The following is a 20135-nucleotide window of genomic DNA, read 5'->3' on the forward strand; positions in this document are numbered from 1 at the left end:
GTATTGGGATCTTTAATAATATGCTTGCTGTAATATCTGGTGTTTATTTTGTTTGATCCTGTATTGCAATCATGAATCCTTCCGTTAACTGTATATATAGCCTTTTCTTAGCCATGTGTTGGATGCGTCTTGATCGATGTGTGGCTGTGTTAGATGATATGGGTGCTTTCCATGTAGTGTTTTCTTTTTCCAATTTACTTTCTTCGTATCTGTTGATGTTATGTGATCTAAAGGGTTGTAGAAGTGGTTATGAAATTGCAGTGGTGTAGCCGATGTATTTATTATATGAGTGAGTGTTTTGTGTATTTTGCTAGTTTCTGCTCGTTCTATAAAGAATTTTCTTAAATTGTCTACCTGTCCATAAAGTACGTCTTTTATGTCGATAAATCCCCTTCCTCCTTCCTTTCTGCTTAATGTGAATCTTTCTGTTGCTGAATGTATGTGATGTATTCTATATTTGTAGCATTGTGATCGTGTAAGTGTATTGAGTGCTTCTAGGTTTGTGTTACTCTTTCACTACTCCAAATGAGTAGGTCAATATTGGTATAGCATAAGTATTTATAGCTTTGGTCTTGTTTCTTGCTGTCAATTCTATTCTTAGTATTTTTGTTAGTCTTTGTCTATATTTTTCTTTTAGTTCTTCTTTAATATTTGTATTATCTATTCCTATTTTTTGTCTGTATCCTAGATATTTATAGGCATCTGTTTTATCCATCGCTTCTATGCAGTCACTGTGGTTACCCAATATGTAATCTTCTTGTTTAGTGTGTTTTCCCTTGACTATGCTATATTTCTTACATTTGTCTGTTCCAAAAGCCATATTTATATCATTGCTGAATACTTCTGTTATCTTTAGTAATTGGTTGAGTTGTTGATTTGTTGCTGCCAGAAGTTTTAGATCATCCATGTATAGCAAATGTGTGATTTTGTGTTGGTATGTTCCAGTAATATTATATCCATAATTTGTATTATTTAGCATATTGGATAGTGGGTTCAGAGCAAGGCAGAACCAGAAAGGACTTAATGAGTCTCCTTTGTATATTCCACGCTTCATCTGTATTGGCTGTGATGTGATATTATTTGAATTTGCTTGGATATTACGTGTGGTTTTCCAATTTTTCATTACTATGTTTAGGAACTGTATCAATTTAGGATCTACTTTGTATATTTCCAATATTTGTAGTAACCATGAGTGGGGTACACTATCAAAAGCTTTTTGGTAGTCAATGTATGCGTAGTGTAGCGACCTTTGTTTAGTTTTAGCTTGATATGTCACCTCTGCATCTATTATCAGTTGCTCTTTACATCCTCGTGCTCCTTTGCAGCAGCCTTTCTGTTCTTCATTTATAATTTTGTTCTGTGTTGTATGTGTCATTAATTTCTGTGTGATGACTGAAGTTAATATTTTGTGTATTGTTGGTAGGCATGTTATGTGGCGATATTTTGCTGGGTTTGCTGTGTCTGCTTGATTTTAGGTTTCAGATAAGTTATTCCTTGTGTAAGTGTATCAAGGATTATGTATGGGTCTGCAATACAACTGTTAAATAATTTAGTTAGATGTGAATGTGTTGAGGTGAACTTCTTTAGCCAAAAATTTGCTATTTTATCTTTTGCAGGGGCTTTCCAATTGTGCGTAGAATTAATTGCTCGGGTGACTTCATGTTGCAAAATTATCACTTCAGGCATTTGTGGTATCATCTTGTATGTGTCTGTTTCTGCTTGTATCCACCGTGCATGTCTGTTATGTTGTACTGGGTTTGACCATATGTTGCTCCAGAAGTGTTCCATGTCTGTCATGTTTGGTGGATTGTCTATTTTAATGTGTGTGTTATCTATTGTCTGGTATAATTTCTTTTGGTTTGTGTTGAATGTTTGGTTTTGCTTCCCTCTATTTTCACTTTTTTTGCATCTTCTAAGTCGTTTGGCCAATGCTTGTAATTTCTGCTTCTTTTCATCTAATTGCTCTATCGCTTCTTGTTGTGAGATTTTACCTAACCTTTTTTGTTTTTTGTCTGATATTTCATTTCTTATAAATTTGTTAGCTGTCCAATTTCTTTTCTCAGTTTTTCCATTCTGATCTGTAGCCTGTGTTGCCATGCCGGTTTTGTGGGTTTCTTCTGTGTGTTGGTTGGTTCTGATCTCTGCCTAGTGTGTATATTTAGTGTAGTGAGTGCTCCTATATAAATCAGTAGTTGTCACTCTTCCATAGTTGTATTTTCATTTATTTTGTTGTGAATGATTGTGTTGATAGTTGTTATTGTTGTATCGACTTATTATTATTATTTCTTTCCTTTCTCAGACGTTATGTCTGGTTAAAAATGGAAAGTGACGCGGACCTTGATCAAGCGTGACTTCCTTTTAACTGTGCGGTATACGTTACATTGCATTTAGGAACTTTTGGGTAATTGAACATGTATCAATAATTACAGAAGAGGAACCTACAGCCGTAATTTTTCCCGAGAGCATGCAGCTTTACTGTATGGTTAAATGATGATGGCGTCCTCTTGGGTAAAATATTCCGGAGGTAAAATAGTCCCCCATTCAGATCTCCGGGCGGGGACTACACAGGAGGACGTTGTTATCAGGAGAAAGAAAACTGGCGTTCTATGGATCGGAGCGTGGAATGTCATATCCCTTAATCGAGCAGGTAGGGTAGAAAATTTAAAAAGGGAAATGGATTCAGAAGGATGTAGGTTGCAGTAGGTACTGGGAGATGAAGAAGCTTGCACAGGATAGAGTAGCATGGAGAGCTGCATCAAACCAGTCTCAGGACTGAAGACCACAACAACAAATATATACGTTTGGATGTAGCTGCATTGTGTTGTTGTACTGGTAGATATTGTGTGGTATGACTTCTGTAGTGGATAGCATAATTGGTACAATGTCAACTTTATCCTGATGCCACATGTCCTTGACTTCCTTATTATTATTATCATTGTTATTATTAAATCTAAATATGTGAGTTAGCTAAGTCCTACTCACCATCTTTTACACATTACAATAACAGAAATTATTCTACATAATAGGAGGAGTTGCCAAGAACAAAATTTTTCAGTTTGTTTTCAAGTTTTATTTCGCTATCTGTCAAACATTTTATATCACTGGGTCAGTTACCAAAACATTTACTGCAGTGTTGTGCACTTCTTTTTGTGGAGCAATGAATGTAATTTTTTCTTCTGTGATTGTAATTATGCACATTGTACCTACTGAGCTGCAGTGGATAATTTACAACAAGCTTCTTTTGTGTGTGTAATTTCCTGCCGCCGCTTTGTGAGTAGATTTTTTTATCTATCCATTTACATTATATAACAACGCAAACAATCAATTATTGGCAAAATTATTTAATTGGTGTGTGCATGTTTTGGGGTCTTATGGGCACCCAGCGGTGAGGTTATCAGTGCCCTGAGATCTATTAAAACAAACGACTGTGGATAAGAACTAAAATTGTCGTACACGCGTGCACTCAAAATGACCACACAATCTCTCTATCACACAGGCACTGTCACATGCACTAAAACCAATGAGGAGGGAAGATAGCTAATCAAGAAAGTAAAACAGAGGGAAAACAAAACACAGAAGAGCTACAAGAACAACACAGGGAAATGTGACCGGCTGGCCACTTACAAAAAACTTGGGTGAGCCAGCCACCCTGTTGACACATTAAAATCATCTCCCCAAAATCTTGTTAAAAACGTGGGACAAATCACAAAAATATAAAATGCGAACCATATTCATTTGATCATTACATAAAATAAACTGCAGGTCCACCAGCAAATCCACTGCAGTCCGCTGGTCAGCAAATAAAATGCAGTCCAATAAGATGTGGCACGTCATAGGGCTGTGGCTGATGCGAAGACGAGTAAGAAGGATCTTGTTCCATTGACGTGGCTGGGAGGAAGTACGCCACGTCCGAGTTGTGGGCTTGACAACACGGAGCTTGTTGGTCAGCTGCAGCCACTCGTCTTCCCATCGACACAGGACTTTATACTTCAACAGCGAGGCGAGAGTATGCACGGGGATAGCACACCGAAAGACATGACAGTCACAACCTTGGATAGATAAAAAATCTACACACAAAGCGGCGGCACACACATAAAAGGCAGTTATAAATGGCAAGCTTTCGGAGCCAGTAGTTCCTTCTTCAGGCAGAAGGGTTGAAGGGGAAGAAAGAGGTGTGAAGGAAAAGGACTGGAGAGGTCTAGGAAAAGGGGTAGATTTCTGGAAAGTCACCCAGAACCACAGGTCAGGGGAGGCTTACCATACACGATGAGAAGGAAAGACTGATGGTGGGGACTGCATTGGGCGAGATTTGAAAACCTGAGAGCTTAAAGGTGGAAGGCAGGGTAATAAGCAGACAGAGAGTGAAAAGCTAAGTGCATTGTACATAAGAGAGGTGGGGCGCAGTGAAAAATAGACAGGAAAGACAATGAAAGATGTAGAAAACAAATGGAGTGAAGCAAAGAGTAGTTACAGTGAAGAAACTAATGTAAGGCAGTACCAATCTTGGTACTGCTGATCTCTTTACAAAACAGCTTCGGAGCACAACATTGGTGACTCATTATTATCCTGGTCTGGAATGTGTTAATCAGCCACTTCGACAGGGGCATGACTTCCTAAAACCATGCCCTGAAATGAGATCCATTCTAGCTGAAATTTTGCACACCACACCTAGAATAGCTTTCCGTCGCCCTCCCAATCTCCATGTGTGCATATTACCCTGTCTTCCACCTTTAAGCACTCAGGTTTTCAAATCTCGTCCGATGCAATCCCCAACAATCAGTCTTTCCTTCTCGTCCTGTACGGTAAGTCTCCCCTGACCTGCGGTTGTGGATGACTTTTCTGAAATCTACCACTTTTCCTAGACCTCTCCAGTCCTTTCCCTTCACCCCTTTTCCTTCCCCTTCAACCCTTCTGCCTGAAGGAGGAGCCACTGTCTCTGAAAGCTTGCCAATTACAACCGCCTTTTATGTGTGTATTCTGCTGCCATTTACATTATATTGTCAATAACTGATTATTTTCATCGTTGTATACGCTTCACGAAGAAATAGGTGTATTGTGAAGCAGTAGTCAGAATGCCCAACTCCTTAACAGATGTCTACAAGATGACTGTGGATGGGCACCACATATTATTCTCACAGCATGTTTTTGAGCAACAGATACTTTCTTAAATATGAGTTGCCCCCAGAACATTATTCCATTATCACATTATTGAATGAAAATATGTCAACCTAATGATCTGTCTCTGCCAAAGATTTGCAATGATTCAAAGTGCAAATGTGGCTGAACTAAGTTGTTTTAGGAGTTCCAAAATGTGCTTCTTCCCAGTCATGTGGCACCCCTAGATGTGGAGAACTGAAGATGTTGTCTTTTTAAAATATAGGGTGACACCATATTCAGAAAACCAATCAATGATACTTTTAAGAATGTTGTTTACCATTTCTTCTGTTGCTGTCTGTATGCTTAAATTGATTACAATACTAGTATTATCGACTAGAAGAATTAATTGTGCTAGTTGTATATTAGATGGAAGATTATTTCCGTGTATGAGGAATGCTAGCAGACCTGAGACGGAGCCTCGGGGACCCCCATACACGATTTATCCCAAGTCAGACTTACATCTCCGGACTACATTGGTTGGATTACCAAATACAACTTTCTGCATTCTTTTGGCTAGATATGACCTTATCCATTGGTTGGATATACCATTAATGCTATAAAACTTCAGTTTATCTTGGAAAATACTACGATTCATGCAGCCAAATGCCTTAGATAGGTCACAGCAAATACCAAACCAGCACTATTTTGTTATTTAATGCCTGCAAAATTTGATGAGTGAACATGTAAATGGCATTCTCAGTAGAGCAACTCTTCTGTAACACAAACTGTGATTTGCTGAGGATATTATTGTTGCTCAGGTGAGATACTATTCTAGAATACATCATCTTCTCAAAAATTTTGGAAAATGCCAGAAGTTAAACTGCTCGATAGCTACTGACATCTATCACCTTTCTTAAAGACAACAGCATACTTCAGTCTCTCTGCAAAAATGCCACGAGTCAGTGACCCACTACATATTTCAGATACGACAGGGCTTTTTATATGGGAACAAATCTTTAGTACTCTACTGAAAGCACCACCAAAACCAGATGAGCTTTTATTTTTGATAGAGTATATATCTATTTCAGGAGAAGTTGGCAATACATTCAGATGACTGAATTTTATGTGGCTTGTTTTTTCAGCATACTGCTGTGATTTTTCTCTTGAACTATTTGTCCCTATGCTTTCTACTACATTTACACAATTATTATTAAATATATTTGTAACCTGGAACACATCATTTATAACCTTCCATTTAGTTCAACAGTGGTATTATCCTGTTCTGTGGCTGTTGTTCTGTCATTTGTTTCACTACCCTACGGTGACCAGACATCCCATATTTTACAGAATAGTCTCACGTTTAGCTTAAGTGTCCCGTTGTCCCGACAAAATATGTATCAGATGTATATTGTCCCAGTTTTCATTATATTATGAAATAGCTTGATTTTAAGTAACGTGCAGCATAACCAAATGACGAGCAAATGTGGTCATACCCAAAGAATAAAGGAAATACAATCTTGGATTAAACCAAACTGAACTACGTCTATCATTTTCAGTTTCCTTAAGTCTCAAGACAACAGCTGCAAGAATTTGTAGCTCACTACTGTGTTTGTGCTAGCTGTAACTTGCCCTAATGCTACTGCAGAATGTGTGTTCTCAATAACAAATGGTTTATGAATTGAGGAAAAGAGGAGGTTTAGTGTCGAAGCCATTATGAAAATGATTATAACTAATACTCATTTTCAGGACACTTCTCGGTTTTATTTTTATAAAATTCTATTTGAAAAAATCAAACTCCTGAATGACATACATTCTTCTGCAAAATATAACAAAAAAAGTTTTTCAGAAACTTCCAGGCCAATTGAGAGTAAATAATGTAAAGGTATTTTGATCAATAGGCAACTGAAACCACACTGCGAGCCCTGCTTGTCACTATTGATGCCACCTCCCTTTATACTAACATTCCTAAATCCCATGGCCTTACTGCTACTGAACACTACCTTTCCCAATGCCCGATGGATTCCAAACCAACAACCACTTTCCTAGTTGCGATGATCAACTATATGCTCACCCACAGCTACTTCTCCTTTGAAGGCATTACCTGCAAACAAATTCGGGGTACGGCTATGGGTACCCACATGGCACCTATGCCAACCTATTCATGGGCCATCTACAAGAATCCTTCCTAAAAACCCAGGATCCTAAACCCCTCACCTGGTTCAGACTCAATGATGACATTTTGCTATCTGGATTGAGGGTAAGGACACCCTATCCACATTCCACCCATTGCACCAGTACCCCAACAGCTTCTCCCCCATTTGCTTCACCTGGTCCAACTCAACCCAACAAGTCACCTTCCTAGATGTTGATATCCACCTCAAAGATCGCTACATCAGTACCTCTGTCCATATCAAACCTACTAATCGCCAGCAATATCTCCACTTCGACAGCTGCCACCCGTTCCATACCAAGAAGTCCCTTCCATACAGCGCAGCCATCTTTGGTCGTCACATCTGCAGAGACGAGTGGTCCCTCTTGAAATATACCGAAGGTCTCACTGAAGCCTTCAAAGACCATAATTATCCTCCCAACGTTGTACAAAAACAAATCTCCCGTGCCTTATGTTTCCAGTCTCCCACCTCCCAAAGTTCCACTGTCCAGCCACAAAAGAGCATTCCCCTCATAACTCAGTACCAACCAGGACTGGAGCAACCGAATTATATTCTCCACCAGGGTTTCAACTACCTTTCATCATGCTTTGAAATGAGATATGTCCTGCCCACTATCATTCCCACACAACATACCCATCCACCTTACACAAACTCTGCTCCCAATGCCTTCCCTCACGGCTCGTACCCCCAAATAGACCTAGATGTAAGATGCGCCCCATACATCCTTCCACCACCACTTACTTCAGTCCAATCACAGACATTGCCTATCCCATCAAAGGCAGTCCTACCTGTGAAAGCGGTCATGTGATCTACAAGCTAAGCTGCAACCACGGTGCTTCATTCTATGTGGGCATGGCAACCAACAAGCTGTCTGTCCACGTGAATGGCCACCAACAAACTGTGGCCAAGAAACAAGTGGACCACCTTGTTGCTGAACATGCTGCCAAACATGACATCCTTCATTTCAATGACTGCTTCACAGCCTGTGCCATATGGATCCTTCCCATCCAACACTAGCTTTTCTGAATTGTGCAGGTGGTAACTCTCTCTGCAATACATCCTACGTTCCCTTAACACTTGCAAGCTAACATCCCAAAGATGTCCGGGCTCACATGCGGTTCCTCTTCGTCGAAATGTCTTGGCTCAAACTCGTCTAGAGGTTGAACCGCACGTCGCGTTACGTGCCCTAAATTAGACACTTGTGACCCTTTGGTTAAATTGTCTGGCTGACGGCATGTATGCGAAACTGTATCTTTAATATAACATATAACAACAGCAATAATAACATCGGGAACTAAATTAACGACTCATAAATGGTGTAGCCCACACACTTGCGATTTGGTTAGGATAACGTTTATTCAGAAAGCAAATTAATAGCGAAAGAGGTCATATTTAGAATTACTATTACACTCGAGCACATATCCATTTGACACAATTCGATCATTCACAATCTCATCGCAAATTACAAGTCCAATACTCCACCCCATTAACTACGGGAAAAGTTGAGAGTTCACACCAGGCGCTCACCGCTCAGAGACTAAGCCCTGCGATACCACATAACGCGAAATTTGCTAAGTCATTTCACTCCCTAGCTACCTAAAGAAATACCATCCGCTTTCGCGTCTCCACCGGCACTGTTCCTCTTTGTTGTCTAGACCAGAACTGTCCGCCTTGCGCCTGCACCAACACTGTCTACTTTGGTGTCTCCAGCCGCGTCCCCTGCGTGTCAAACATCGTCGCTTGACTGACTAGGGCAGTTCCCTTTCCTGAAGGCATCCATCTGATTGGCTACAGCTTATTCTACATTACTTTACATTATAACATATTTAAATAATCAAAGCCTGGCCACTTTCACGTGCTAAATAAAGTAACAATAATATCCATTACATAATAAACTTTAAATTCCTTTACATAAAAGCAACACGATTTCCTTCTTAACTTTGAATGTCATAGCCAGTAGCCTTGCACCAATGTGCTTTCTGATAAATAAATAAAGAACAAAAGTAACTATTATGCACTAAACATTACAACAAATATTCTATTACCTAACGATTCAATAAGGTGTCATGCTGTCATCATTCAGTGTGTTTTGTGTGGAGGAAATGATGATCTGAAGCTTAACAGAAAATACCGATAATTTACATTTACTACATCTTTTAAACAAATAAAGTTACAGAGTTGATATTTACAACATTTGTCATTTTAATGATGTGCTTCTATAAGAAATGTTGATCATTAAGATCGACCAAAGCATTCAGATTTTAGCATTCAGGTCTTTGTTACAAAACTTGTTAATTTCACTTTAACAGTAAATCTTAAACTATTATAGATATGAACAATATTCAAGATTTATCGGGAACACCACGAAAATTTATGAAGGATGGTAGATTAAAATTATTGTGGCTTCATTCCCTGAATTACTGAAGAATTAAATAGTTTTCATAAATGTTTCCCTTTATGGCCAATCTTAGGTCTGCCATATTTAACACTGCTACGTCTCCTTGGTCACAAACAGCTTCAACAGGGTTTCCCCATGATGTAGGTTCTAGTCTGCCTCATGTGTACACTACAACTCTTAGGCCTCGTTCAGCACATTAGATGTCTGTGCATTTCCCCATCTTATGGCGTATCTGTGCTCCTTGTGGCACAAGGTCCTGGACGACAGGGTTCATTACACAATTCCTGAGGGCTGACTCTTTAGGCCATATACTTAAATGAGAGTGAAATGCTTGTTAACTCACACCTTGCTGGCCTCAACCTTCATTAGTCATTGTCCTCACCCATCCAGCCCCTAACCTGTTCCCATTCCAGCACTACACAGCCATCATTCGACCATCACATTCAGTCTTTTTATTTTTCTCCTTTTCTGTTACTTCCCCCTCCCCCCTTCTGCCATGCCCTCCGCCTTACCTGCAGCATGTCACTGTCCGCCACCCCCACCATGCTATCCCTCCCCCTCCCCGCCCCAGCTGACTCTCACCCCCACCCAGTCGCCACCGCATGATGCACTGGTGCTGCTGCTCGCAGTGTGGTTTCAGTTGCCTGAGACTGCGGTCGTGTGTGTGTGTGTGTGTGTGTGTGTGTGTGTGTGTGTGTGTGTGTTTTGTTGACAAAGGCCTTACTGGTCGAAAGCTTTATTTATTTGTGACATTCTTTTTGTTGTGCTTATCTGCAAATATATGGTGAATAGCAGCATTCCTTTTGGTAATAAAGGTATTTTGATGGTTTTTTTTTGTATAAATTTTAAGAAATTGGTATGATGATCTATATAGTTGTAGCATAAATCAAGTAGTTTGACACAAATCTTAACAAAACTTTCCACAAAATGTCGGCTCATTTCAACTTGTAATTTGGGTCCCATATTTAGATTCTGCAAATCTGGTCTGCTTAAACAATACTCCATATAGTCTTAAGTTTGTTGTCGAAATTACTTAGTTCTGAAATTATGTGCATGTACACTGATTTTGTAATAACTTTTTTTAGTAATTTTGAGTAATTTTTGTAGTGTGCAACTACTGCAGGATCTCTCTATTTGTTCTTGCCAGCAGGCACAGTTCCCTTTTACTTTCACAAAATACTTCAATCCTTCTAGTGATACAAAGTTTTTTTACACAGCTGTTTAATGCCCTTTCTGATTATCTAATGCGGAACACTATTTTCAAATAGTGATATGAATTTAGATTACATTTGATGTTAGAATGTGACTCATAATAAATTTCATCCCAGGTCATCTCTTGTAAAGCGTTCTTTAAATTTATTCTATTCTATTCCTACTGGCTCTATCCACGCTTGTAAAGTTAATTTCTGAGATCAAATTGTAGGGTACAATTTAGGTTTCCAGATCATTTTTCCAATCAGAATCCTTTCGAAAAGGTACACTGAAATCACCACAGACTATTAACTGATTGCTGTTGACTGATAGATAACATAGTAGGGAATTCAGATTCCTAAAAACAGTTCAAAATTTCCCATTGGAGATTTGCATACAGTTACAATTAGAAGTGAACTGGTTTTCAGTTTTAATTTACAAGCATGCATTTCTATATGCTGATCACTAAAAGTTTCAATGTTTCGAAACTTGTATTCTGTTTTATAAATGCAACAACTCCTCCTTTTCCCATACTAGTTCTGCATGAGTAAGATACTAGAGTGTAATCTTTTCTATGTAACTTATCTAATCCTCTGGTTTTTGTTGCTCAGATAGGCACAGGATGTCTGCAACAATAGCAGGGTCATTCCACGTCAGGGGGACCAGGGGTCCCCACTCAACCATCTCCAAATTTTACGAAATTTGGTGCGGAAGTTCTATATGATCTTTGGTGGCTACATACGAAATCTCAGTTCAGTATCTTCAGTGGTTGAATTCTTAGGGAGTTTTAAAGAGAGGCTACTCACCTCCGCATCATGTACGAAGGTGCAAATGTGCCAACTTCGCTAGGCTTTTTTAAAAGTTCTAGCAAATATTTGGTCATTTGCTTTATTATATACAAACAACTTTTCATGCTAAATCACACTGTGGTGAAAATTAGGTATTTAGCCATACCTAAATATAGACACAAGCCTCTACAGTGGCTAAAAAATTCATAGCGCTATTCTGAGAGCCATGGTTTGACCAACCACTGCTACTTTTCATATGAACCAATCACGCCAGAACTTCAGATAGCTATTCCTACCTCTGATGTCAATATACCAATCAAATTTAATTAGCACTGGATGTCCAGGTCAAAATATATGCATCTGCAAAGTTGGCCAAAATTTTCTAATTGCAATTTTAGGGTATTTTTGAGGAGCTAGATCTCAACTGTGCCTTCTTCAATCCTCTTTTTCTTGCTACAGCTGGAAAAAAACATGCTTTAAGCTGCCAAAGAAATATTATTTAATTTCTCGATCTTTCAGTTTCACGAGTAAGAATACGTTTCAAAAGTTATTATTTTATCACTTGGAGAAGATTGAAAAGTCAAATATTTTGCTCATTAAGTCCCATAATTAATTATTTTTTTCGAGTGTATAACACAGTTTCAAACATTAATTTAACACATGACATAAAAACAAGTGAAATAAAAAACACAGCAAATTTGTAGAACAAAAATACTAAAGAGTCAGTTCCATTTTTAGTTAAGCAGTTCTACAATTTTGTCAATGACCGACTGTGGATAACTATAATCCTGGCGATGATATGTTGATCAGGAATCTAGCAGGTATCTTTAGCAGTCGGCCAGTGGAAGGAATGAGCATGACCGTGTGGGTGCATAAAGCTGATGAGGATGTCTTGTTGTTCATGTGAAACCTCACATTTCCAACCCACCAAAAATCGCCATACATACAAGTAACATACTGTCCTGGTTGTAAACTTGGAATTGAGACTGCTGGAATTTCTTCATCTGTTTCGAAGGCATTAACTGTGAATGCTGTAGCATCATTAGAAACTCTGCTTATTCTGAGTTGATTACAATTAATAGATTTTCTCTTGTTCCAGATACTGTATGTACCATGGTAAACCTTGTTTCTTAATCTGGGTGTATTTTTTCCATTTCTTCTTTTGATACATTAAAAAGCTTTACACCTGGAATACTATCATCACAGAATTTGAATAAATCATATGGAGTCAATATTTTATGAATATAATAGAGGGAAACATTCCACGTGGGAAAAATATATCTAAAAACAAAGATGATGTGACTTACCAAAAGAAAGCGCTGGCAGGTCGATAGACACACAAACAAACACAAACATACACACAAAATTCAAGCTTTCGCAACCAACGGTTGCTTCTTCAGGAAAGAGGGAAGGAGAGGGAAAGACGAAAGGATGTGTGTTTTAAGGGAGAGGGTAAGGAGTCATTCCAATCCTGGGAGCGGAAAGACTCACCTTAGGGGGAAAAAAGTACGGGTATACACTTGCTCACACACACATATCCATCCACACATATACAGACACAAGCAGACAAGGCCTTTGAATATGTCTGCTTGTGTGTGTGTGTGTGTGTGTGTGTGTGTGTGTGTGTGGGGCGCGCGCGCGCGCGAGTGTATACCCGTCCTTTTTTCCCCCTAAGGTGAGTCTTTCCGCTCCCGGGATTGGAATGACTCCTTACCCTCTCCCTTAAAACCCACATCCTTTCGTCTTTCCCTCTCCTTCCCTCTTTCCTGACGAAGCAACCGTTGGTTGCGAAAGCTTCAATTTTGTGTGTATGTTTGTGTGTCTATCGACCTGTCAGCGCTTTTATTTTGGGGAGTCAATATTTTGTTATCTAAGGCCCTCTGAAGACTAGTACAGGCTGTACGTCCTTTTTCTGTTCCCCCAGTGTCGTCACAAGGCAATTTACTGCGGCTTGTTTCAAAAAAATTCCATTTGGCAGTGATGCCAAAATCCTTTTTGTGCAGGCATAAATTGATGGAAAGACTCACCTTAGGGGGAAAAAAGGACGGGTATACACTTGCACACACACACACACACACATATCCATCCACACATATACAGACACAAGCAGACAAGGCCTTTGAATATGTCTGCTTGTGTGTGTGTGTGTGTGTGTGTGTGTGTGTGATGGAATTTTTGAAATTCTTATACTGAGCAGCTGAATCATCACTAAAGTAATAAATGTTCTTAATATTTTCAGTCTTTGTCTTTAAATAGTTTATTAACTTTATTTGAAGGAAATGGAAAGCAAAGGTATTATGAGAGAACAGTCGCTGACCATACAAATGCTAATATTCTGACATTCTTTGCCATCGAAATAGACATCAGAGGGATGAAATGTGGCCTGACTATTCTTCCAATGGAATCCTTGCACAGTATCCAGAACAACAAATGAATAACTCTCAGCAAAATCTATCAATATAATTAATTCATTTTCTGCAAGATTTCTTTTTAGCTGCTTAAGATATAAACTTTGGTGTTCTGACACAAAGTGACGGCTTCTTAAACTGGTAATTTTCAAAATTAATGATTCCATGAAATCTTCAAAAGTTCTCTGGCAAGTCTCCAATGTGTCTCTGCCAGCACGGACCCACTGCTTGTATTCCATTGTTTCTCCAGGTTCATAGTCCTTAAGAGTCTTCAAGAAAAGCCTCTAGTCGCATTTTTCCTGGACATTCCTCACAATATTGGAGCATACATTTTTTTAAATTCCAAACTGCGTACAGTTTTTTCATTAAATCCTTGTAGTCATCTTGAACGGATGTTGCTGAAGCCAACATTAATTTGACATTTTGATGAATTGCACATACACATACTGAATGTGATCCATGGATATGACCGATAAATTGAACAGTTTTCGGCTGTGGGGAATGATGGGTGACACCGCTACGTCACTCATCAAATTTTTGCAGCTCTTTGGACTACTGGCCGAGCTGGTTAAGTGCTCTGTATGTGGTGAGTATATGAAGTTAACAAAAGTTCCAGCGTCTTGGACCAGGGACAGCTATATGTGGAGGTGCCAGCGTGACAAAGTTTGGCGCTCCATTCGTTGGGGCACCTGGTTTCAGAAGTCTAGGTTGGGCATGCGTGAAATTGTGTTGATGAGTTACCATTTTTGTTACCAGTCCTCACACAGTTCTTGCGCGCATGAGGTGGGTGTGAGTGAGCGAACGGTCCTTGATTGGTATTCTTTTTGTCGGGAGGTCTGTTCAGAATTCTCTAAATACAGGGGTAAGTTGGGTGGGTCTGGAGTAAAAGTTGAGATTGATGAGTCACAGTTTGGTAGGTGGAAGTATGGGAGGGATAAGCCTGTGATTGGTTTATGGGTGTGGAGGGGCTGTGGTATCGGGGTCTGATTCTTCTGAGAGTGTGTTTAGGGTTGTGGAAAATCGTAAAAAGAGGGAGTTAGCGGAGTTGAGTCAAGATTATGCAGAACAGGGGAGTACGGTAGTTTCTGATGGGTTTGTGTCTTATAGTGGGTTGGGTCGGGAGGGTTACAATCATTTAGTTGTTAATCACAACGTAGAGTACTGTATTTTTAGGGTTTTTGTAAGGGCTGCTAGTAAGATGTACAGACCCAGGGTTGTGAGTTAGTGAGGTTTGGGGAAGGGGGGGGGGGTGATTGGCTCTGGGTTGGGGGGGGGGGGGGGTTAGGTTTGGGGAGGAAGGTGGGTGGGGGATGGTTGTGGCTTTTTGTTTTTGTTGTGGAGGATTCACTTTGTTGTACTTTTTTTTAGTTGTAGGCTGTGTATGGTTTTTGTTTTGTTTTTGGTTAGTGTTTGTTTCTTTGGTTTTGATTTTTTGAGGGAGGAGGGGTGTGGGGGGAGGGGGTTGTGAAGTTAGTTTGTAGTTTATTCTGTTTGTGTGTGTGGGGGTGGGGCGGGGGCTGTGTGTGATTATGGTGTCCGATCTAGTAGGCAGCGCCAAAGCTTTCATGTGGTGAGTTTTTGTTTATTTTTCTTCATGTTTTTATCTCGTTAGATGATATGTGGATCATGCATCGGGGGGGGGGGGGGGGGGGGGGGGGGGGAGTTGTGTTGTGTTGCTGGTATTGGTGAGTTCGTTTTGTGTGTTGTTGTTTACCCTGTGAGGTTAAGGGAAGTGTTCGATTCCCGATTTGGTGTTTTCTTGTAGTTTTTGAGGTAGTGATGATTGTGGATGGGGTTGTAGGTTTTGGGGTTTATGAACTTGTATCGGTAGTTTCCGTTGACCTATATAGGTCAAGGGAAGAGTTCGATTCCATTGGATATTGTTTCTAGATGATTTTGCGAATGTTGTGGTTAGTTCACTTTACTGGTTTTGTCATTTGGTTTAATGGCGTATGTTTATTGTGAGTTTGTCCCCACCCAAAAACCCCCAATTTCCCCCGCTTTTCCCGTTAGTTTCATTATATTATAGGAGGAATACGTGTTTGATGGTTTTTCAATCTACACTCCTGGAAATGGAAAAAAGAACACATTGACACTGGTGTGTCAGACCCACCATACTTGCTCCGGACACTGCGAGAGGGCTGTACAAGCAATGATCACAGGCACGGCACAGCGGACACACCAGGAACCGCGGTGTTGGCCGTCGAATGGCGCTAGCTGCGCAGCATTTGTGCACCGCCGCCGTCAGTGTCAGCCAGTTTGCCGTGGCATACGGAGCTCCATCGCAGTCTTTAATACTGGTAGCATGCCACCACAGCGTGGACGTGAACCGTATGTGCAGTTGACGGACTTTGAGCGAGGGCGTATAGTGGGCATGCGGGAGGCCGGGTGGACGTACCGCCGAATTGCTCAACACGTGGGGCGTGAGGTCTCCACAGTACATCGATGTTGTCGCCAGTGGTCGGCGGAAGGTGCACGTGCCCGTCGACCTGGGACCGGACCGCAGCGACGCACGGATGCACGACAAGACCGTAGGATCCTACGCAGTGCCGTAGGGGACCGCACCGCCACTTCCCAGCAAATTAGGGACACTGTTGCTCCTGGGGTATCGGCGAGGACCATTCGCAACCGTCTCCATGAAGCTGGGCTACGGTCCCGCACACCGTTAGGCCGTCTTCCGCTCACGCCCCAACATCGTTCAGCCCGCCTCCAGTGGTGTCGCGACAGGCGTGAATGGAGGGACGAATGGAGACGTGTCGTCTTCAGCGATGAGAGTCGCTTCTGCCTTGGTGCCAATGATGGTCGTATGCATATTTGGCGCCGTGCAGGTGAGCGCCACAATCAGGACTGCATACGACCGAGGCACACAGGGCCAACACCCGGCATCATGGTGTGGGGAGCGATCTCCTACACTGGCCGTACACCACTGGTGATCGTCGAGGGGACACTGAATAGTGCACGGTACATCCAAACCGTCATCGAACCCATCGTTCTACCATTCCTAGACCGGCAAGGGATCTTGCTGTTCCAACAGGACAATGCACGTCCGCATGTATCCCGTGCCACCCAACGTGCTCTAGAAGGTGTAAGTCAACTACCCTGGCCAGCAAGATCTCCGGATCTGTCCCCCATTGAGCATGTTTGGGACTGGATGAAGCGTCGTCTCACGCGGTCTGCACGTCCAGCACGAACGCTGGTCCAACTGAGGCGCCAGGTGGAAATGGCATGGCAAGCCATTCCACAGGACTACATCCAGCATCTCTACGATCGTCTCCATGGGAGAATAGCAGCCTGCATTGCTGCGAAAGGTGGATATACACTGTACTAGTGCCGACATTGTGCATGCTCTGTTGCCTGTGTCTATGTGCCTGTGGTTCTGTCAGTGTGATCATGTGATGTATCTGACCCCAGGAATGTGTCAATAAAGTTTCCCCTTCCTGGGACAATGAATTCACGGTGTTCTTATTTCAATTTCCAGGAGTGTATTTTCATGTTTGTTGTCATGTTTACGTAATGACCGTCATAGTCGACATATGGTAGTAGTAGTGAATGGTCGTTTCCGCCATAGTGGTGACGTCGCTGGTCTAAGCAAACGGATGGAATTTCCATTAGCCCGAAGTTCAGGCATAATTGGCTAAAACTATGGCTCTCAGCATAGCAAGACGAATTTTTTTAGCCACTTTAGAGGCTTGTAGCTAAATTTTTTGTTGTTGTTGTGATGGTCTTCAGTCCTGAGACTGGCTTGATGCAGCATTCCATGCTACTCTATCCTGTGCAAGCTTCTTCATCTCCCAGTATTTACTGCAACCTACATCCTTCTGAATCTGCTTATGTATTCATCTCTGGTCTCCCTCTATGATATTTACCCTCCGCGCTGTCCTCCAATACTAAATTGGCAATCCCTTGATGCCTCAGAACATGTCCTACCAACCGATCCCTTCTTCTAGTCAAGTTGTGCCACAGACTCCTCTTCTCCCCAATTCTATTCAATACCTCCTCATTAGTTATATGATCTACCCATCTAATCTTCAGCATTCTTCCGTAGCACCACATTTCGAAAGCTTCTATTCTCTTCTTGTCCAAATTATTTATTGTCCATGTTTCATTTCCATACATGGCTACACTCCATACAAATACTTTCAGAAATGACTTCCTGTCATTTAAATCTATACTCGATGTTAACAAATTTCTCTTCTTCAGAAACGCTTTCCTTGCCATTGCTAAATTTAAGTATGGCTAAATCCCTAATTTTTGCCATGGTGTGATTCAGCATAAAAATTTTTCTATGTACATCAAAGCAAATGACCGAATGATTGCTAGAACTTTTAAAAAAACCTAGCAAAGTTGGCACATTTGCACCTTCATACATGATATGGAGGTGAGTAGCCTCTCTTTAAAATCCCCTACGAATTCAATCAGTGAAGATACTTGTCTGAAACTTGGTATATAACCATCAAAGACCATGTAGATAGAACCTTCACACCAAATTTCATTAGATTTATAGATGGTCGAGTGGGGCCATTTTTTAATATTGGTCCCTTTGACTTGGGATGACCCAACATTCACCATTTTTATTAATTTATTTTTTAAGGAACTTTTCATGAATTTGTGGTACATTACCTGACTTTCCAATGGCCGAATAATGACGTCTTCTGCAGTGAATGGGTTACCAAACATGGAATAATTGTCATGTATTGGTGGTGGTGGTCTCGGGGCACGTCCTCTTCGAATGTTTTCATCTGTGTATTGGCTGATGTACTGGACCGGTGGTAATGGCAGTGAACTAACCTGGGCCGTTTCCGATGCCATGGTAGGTTATTTACTGCAAAACAATACATGTATTCGATGAATATGTATAGCTTAACACTGATGTTAACCTATCCGTCAGACACCTAACTGCTCTCCCCCTGGGTCGACAATTTATTACATTTGAATGAATGTTTTCTATGAGACTGTTCTCCCAAGATATATATAATTTTAACTATCTGCTGCGATATTACGAAACGCGATTTTCTGCTTGCAAATACTAAGTGTGAGTTTTCACTTGCTTCTATGCGGAGCAGGTATCAGTATCACGAGGTCTACGTTGAATGTTGTTCATTCGTACAATTATAATTTCACAATAAATCATTAGTAACTTCGTGTTAAGCGGCGTGATAACAGAAATCGCAAGAACTGACCTTTTCCCGTGAACTGACTCTAAACGAAAAGCCATGCATTTTCGTTGCAGTGTTTACTATAACAAAACAATTGACTGATTCAAAACATGCTTCCGCACGTAAACTGCAGACAACAATTGTTTTGAAGACTGCTTTAGTCGACTGTGAACTTGGATAATAATTATGAACTTGTGCCATTTCCATTTCACGAAGGGCTTGACATGTTTTTCAAACTGTGTAAATAAAATAAAATAAACATTCTTGAATCGATGGTGCATAGCATGCTAATGACTTGTATAGGTCGTACATTCGGGTGACGTTGTACGTATATTTCCGACTTCCTCGTACGAAGTTGAATGAAAATATTGTAGTCGTATGCTGAATGGAAGTTTGAATGAGAAATCTGAAAAAGCAAACTTTTGCTGGAGTAATTTAATGATGTAGAGTTTCGTGAAATCTAGTACAGCTGGGTTTCCTGTATAAGAAAAAGTGATGTAAGTTAAATGACAATCAAACCTGTTTATATGCGGTTGAAATGTCAAAACACGTTGTCCCATATTTTGACATCTATATGTCCATATGATTTGATGTTCCTTCTCAGTGTGTATGATAAACCCCAAAAGAATTATTGCATAGTGAAAAATTACGCAAAAGCAATAGAACTATTGCCTCCAAAAGATTTTGAAATGTTAACTCATAGCTTAGAGATACTTGTCTAAGAAATGACCGAAGATGCAGCATATTTGAGAAGTTATCTGTCAAAATAAACTATAAACCTAAATACATACGTACAAAACAAAACATTTGGGGAAATAATGTGCCATTGTTTTCACTTTGAGGAACTGTATCATTTTGAACAAATACATAACTTATATTTTGACAAATTGTTAAGAACAATTCGCATAAATGCCTATAGCAAGATT

General features: G+C 40.5%; 1 protein-coding gene across 1 annotated transcript in view; it reads right to left on the bottom strand.

Annotated features, from left to right (window-relative positions):
- The window catches only part of LOC124621779 (mediator of RNA polymerase II transcription subunit 7), a 42368-nt gene extending 23001 nt beyond the window's left edge, over positions 1-19367 (bottom strand). Inside the window, exons 1-2 of the mRNA XM_047147215.1 lie at positions 19234-19367; positions 18674-18875 (exon numbers count right to left, since the gene is read on the bottom strand). Coding sequence (XP_047003171.1) covers positions 18674-18862 — 189 coding nt within the window. The 5' untranslated portion in view covers positions 18863-18875; positions 19234-19367. The remainder of the gene's footprint in view (positions 1-18673; positions 18876-19233) is intronic.
- Between the last annotated feature and the right edge of the window lie 768 nt (positions 19368-20135).

This window comes from Schistocerca americana, chromosome 7 (assembly GCF_021461395.2).
Source record: "Schistocerca americana isolate TAMUIC-IGC-003095 chromosome 7, iqSchAmer2.1, whole genome shotgun sequence".
NCBI lineage: Eukaryota > Metazoa > Arthropoda > Insecta > Orthoptera > Acrididae > Schistocerca > Schistocerca americana.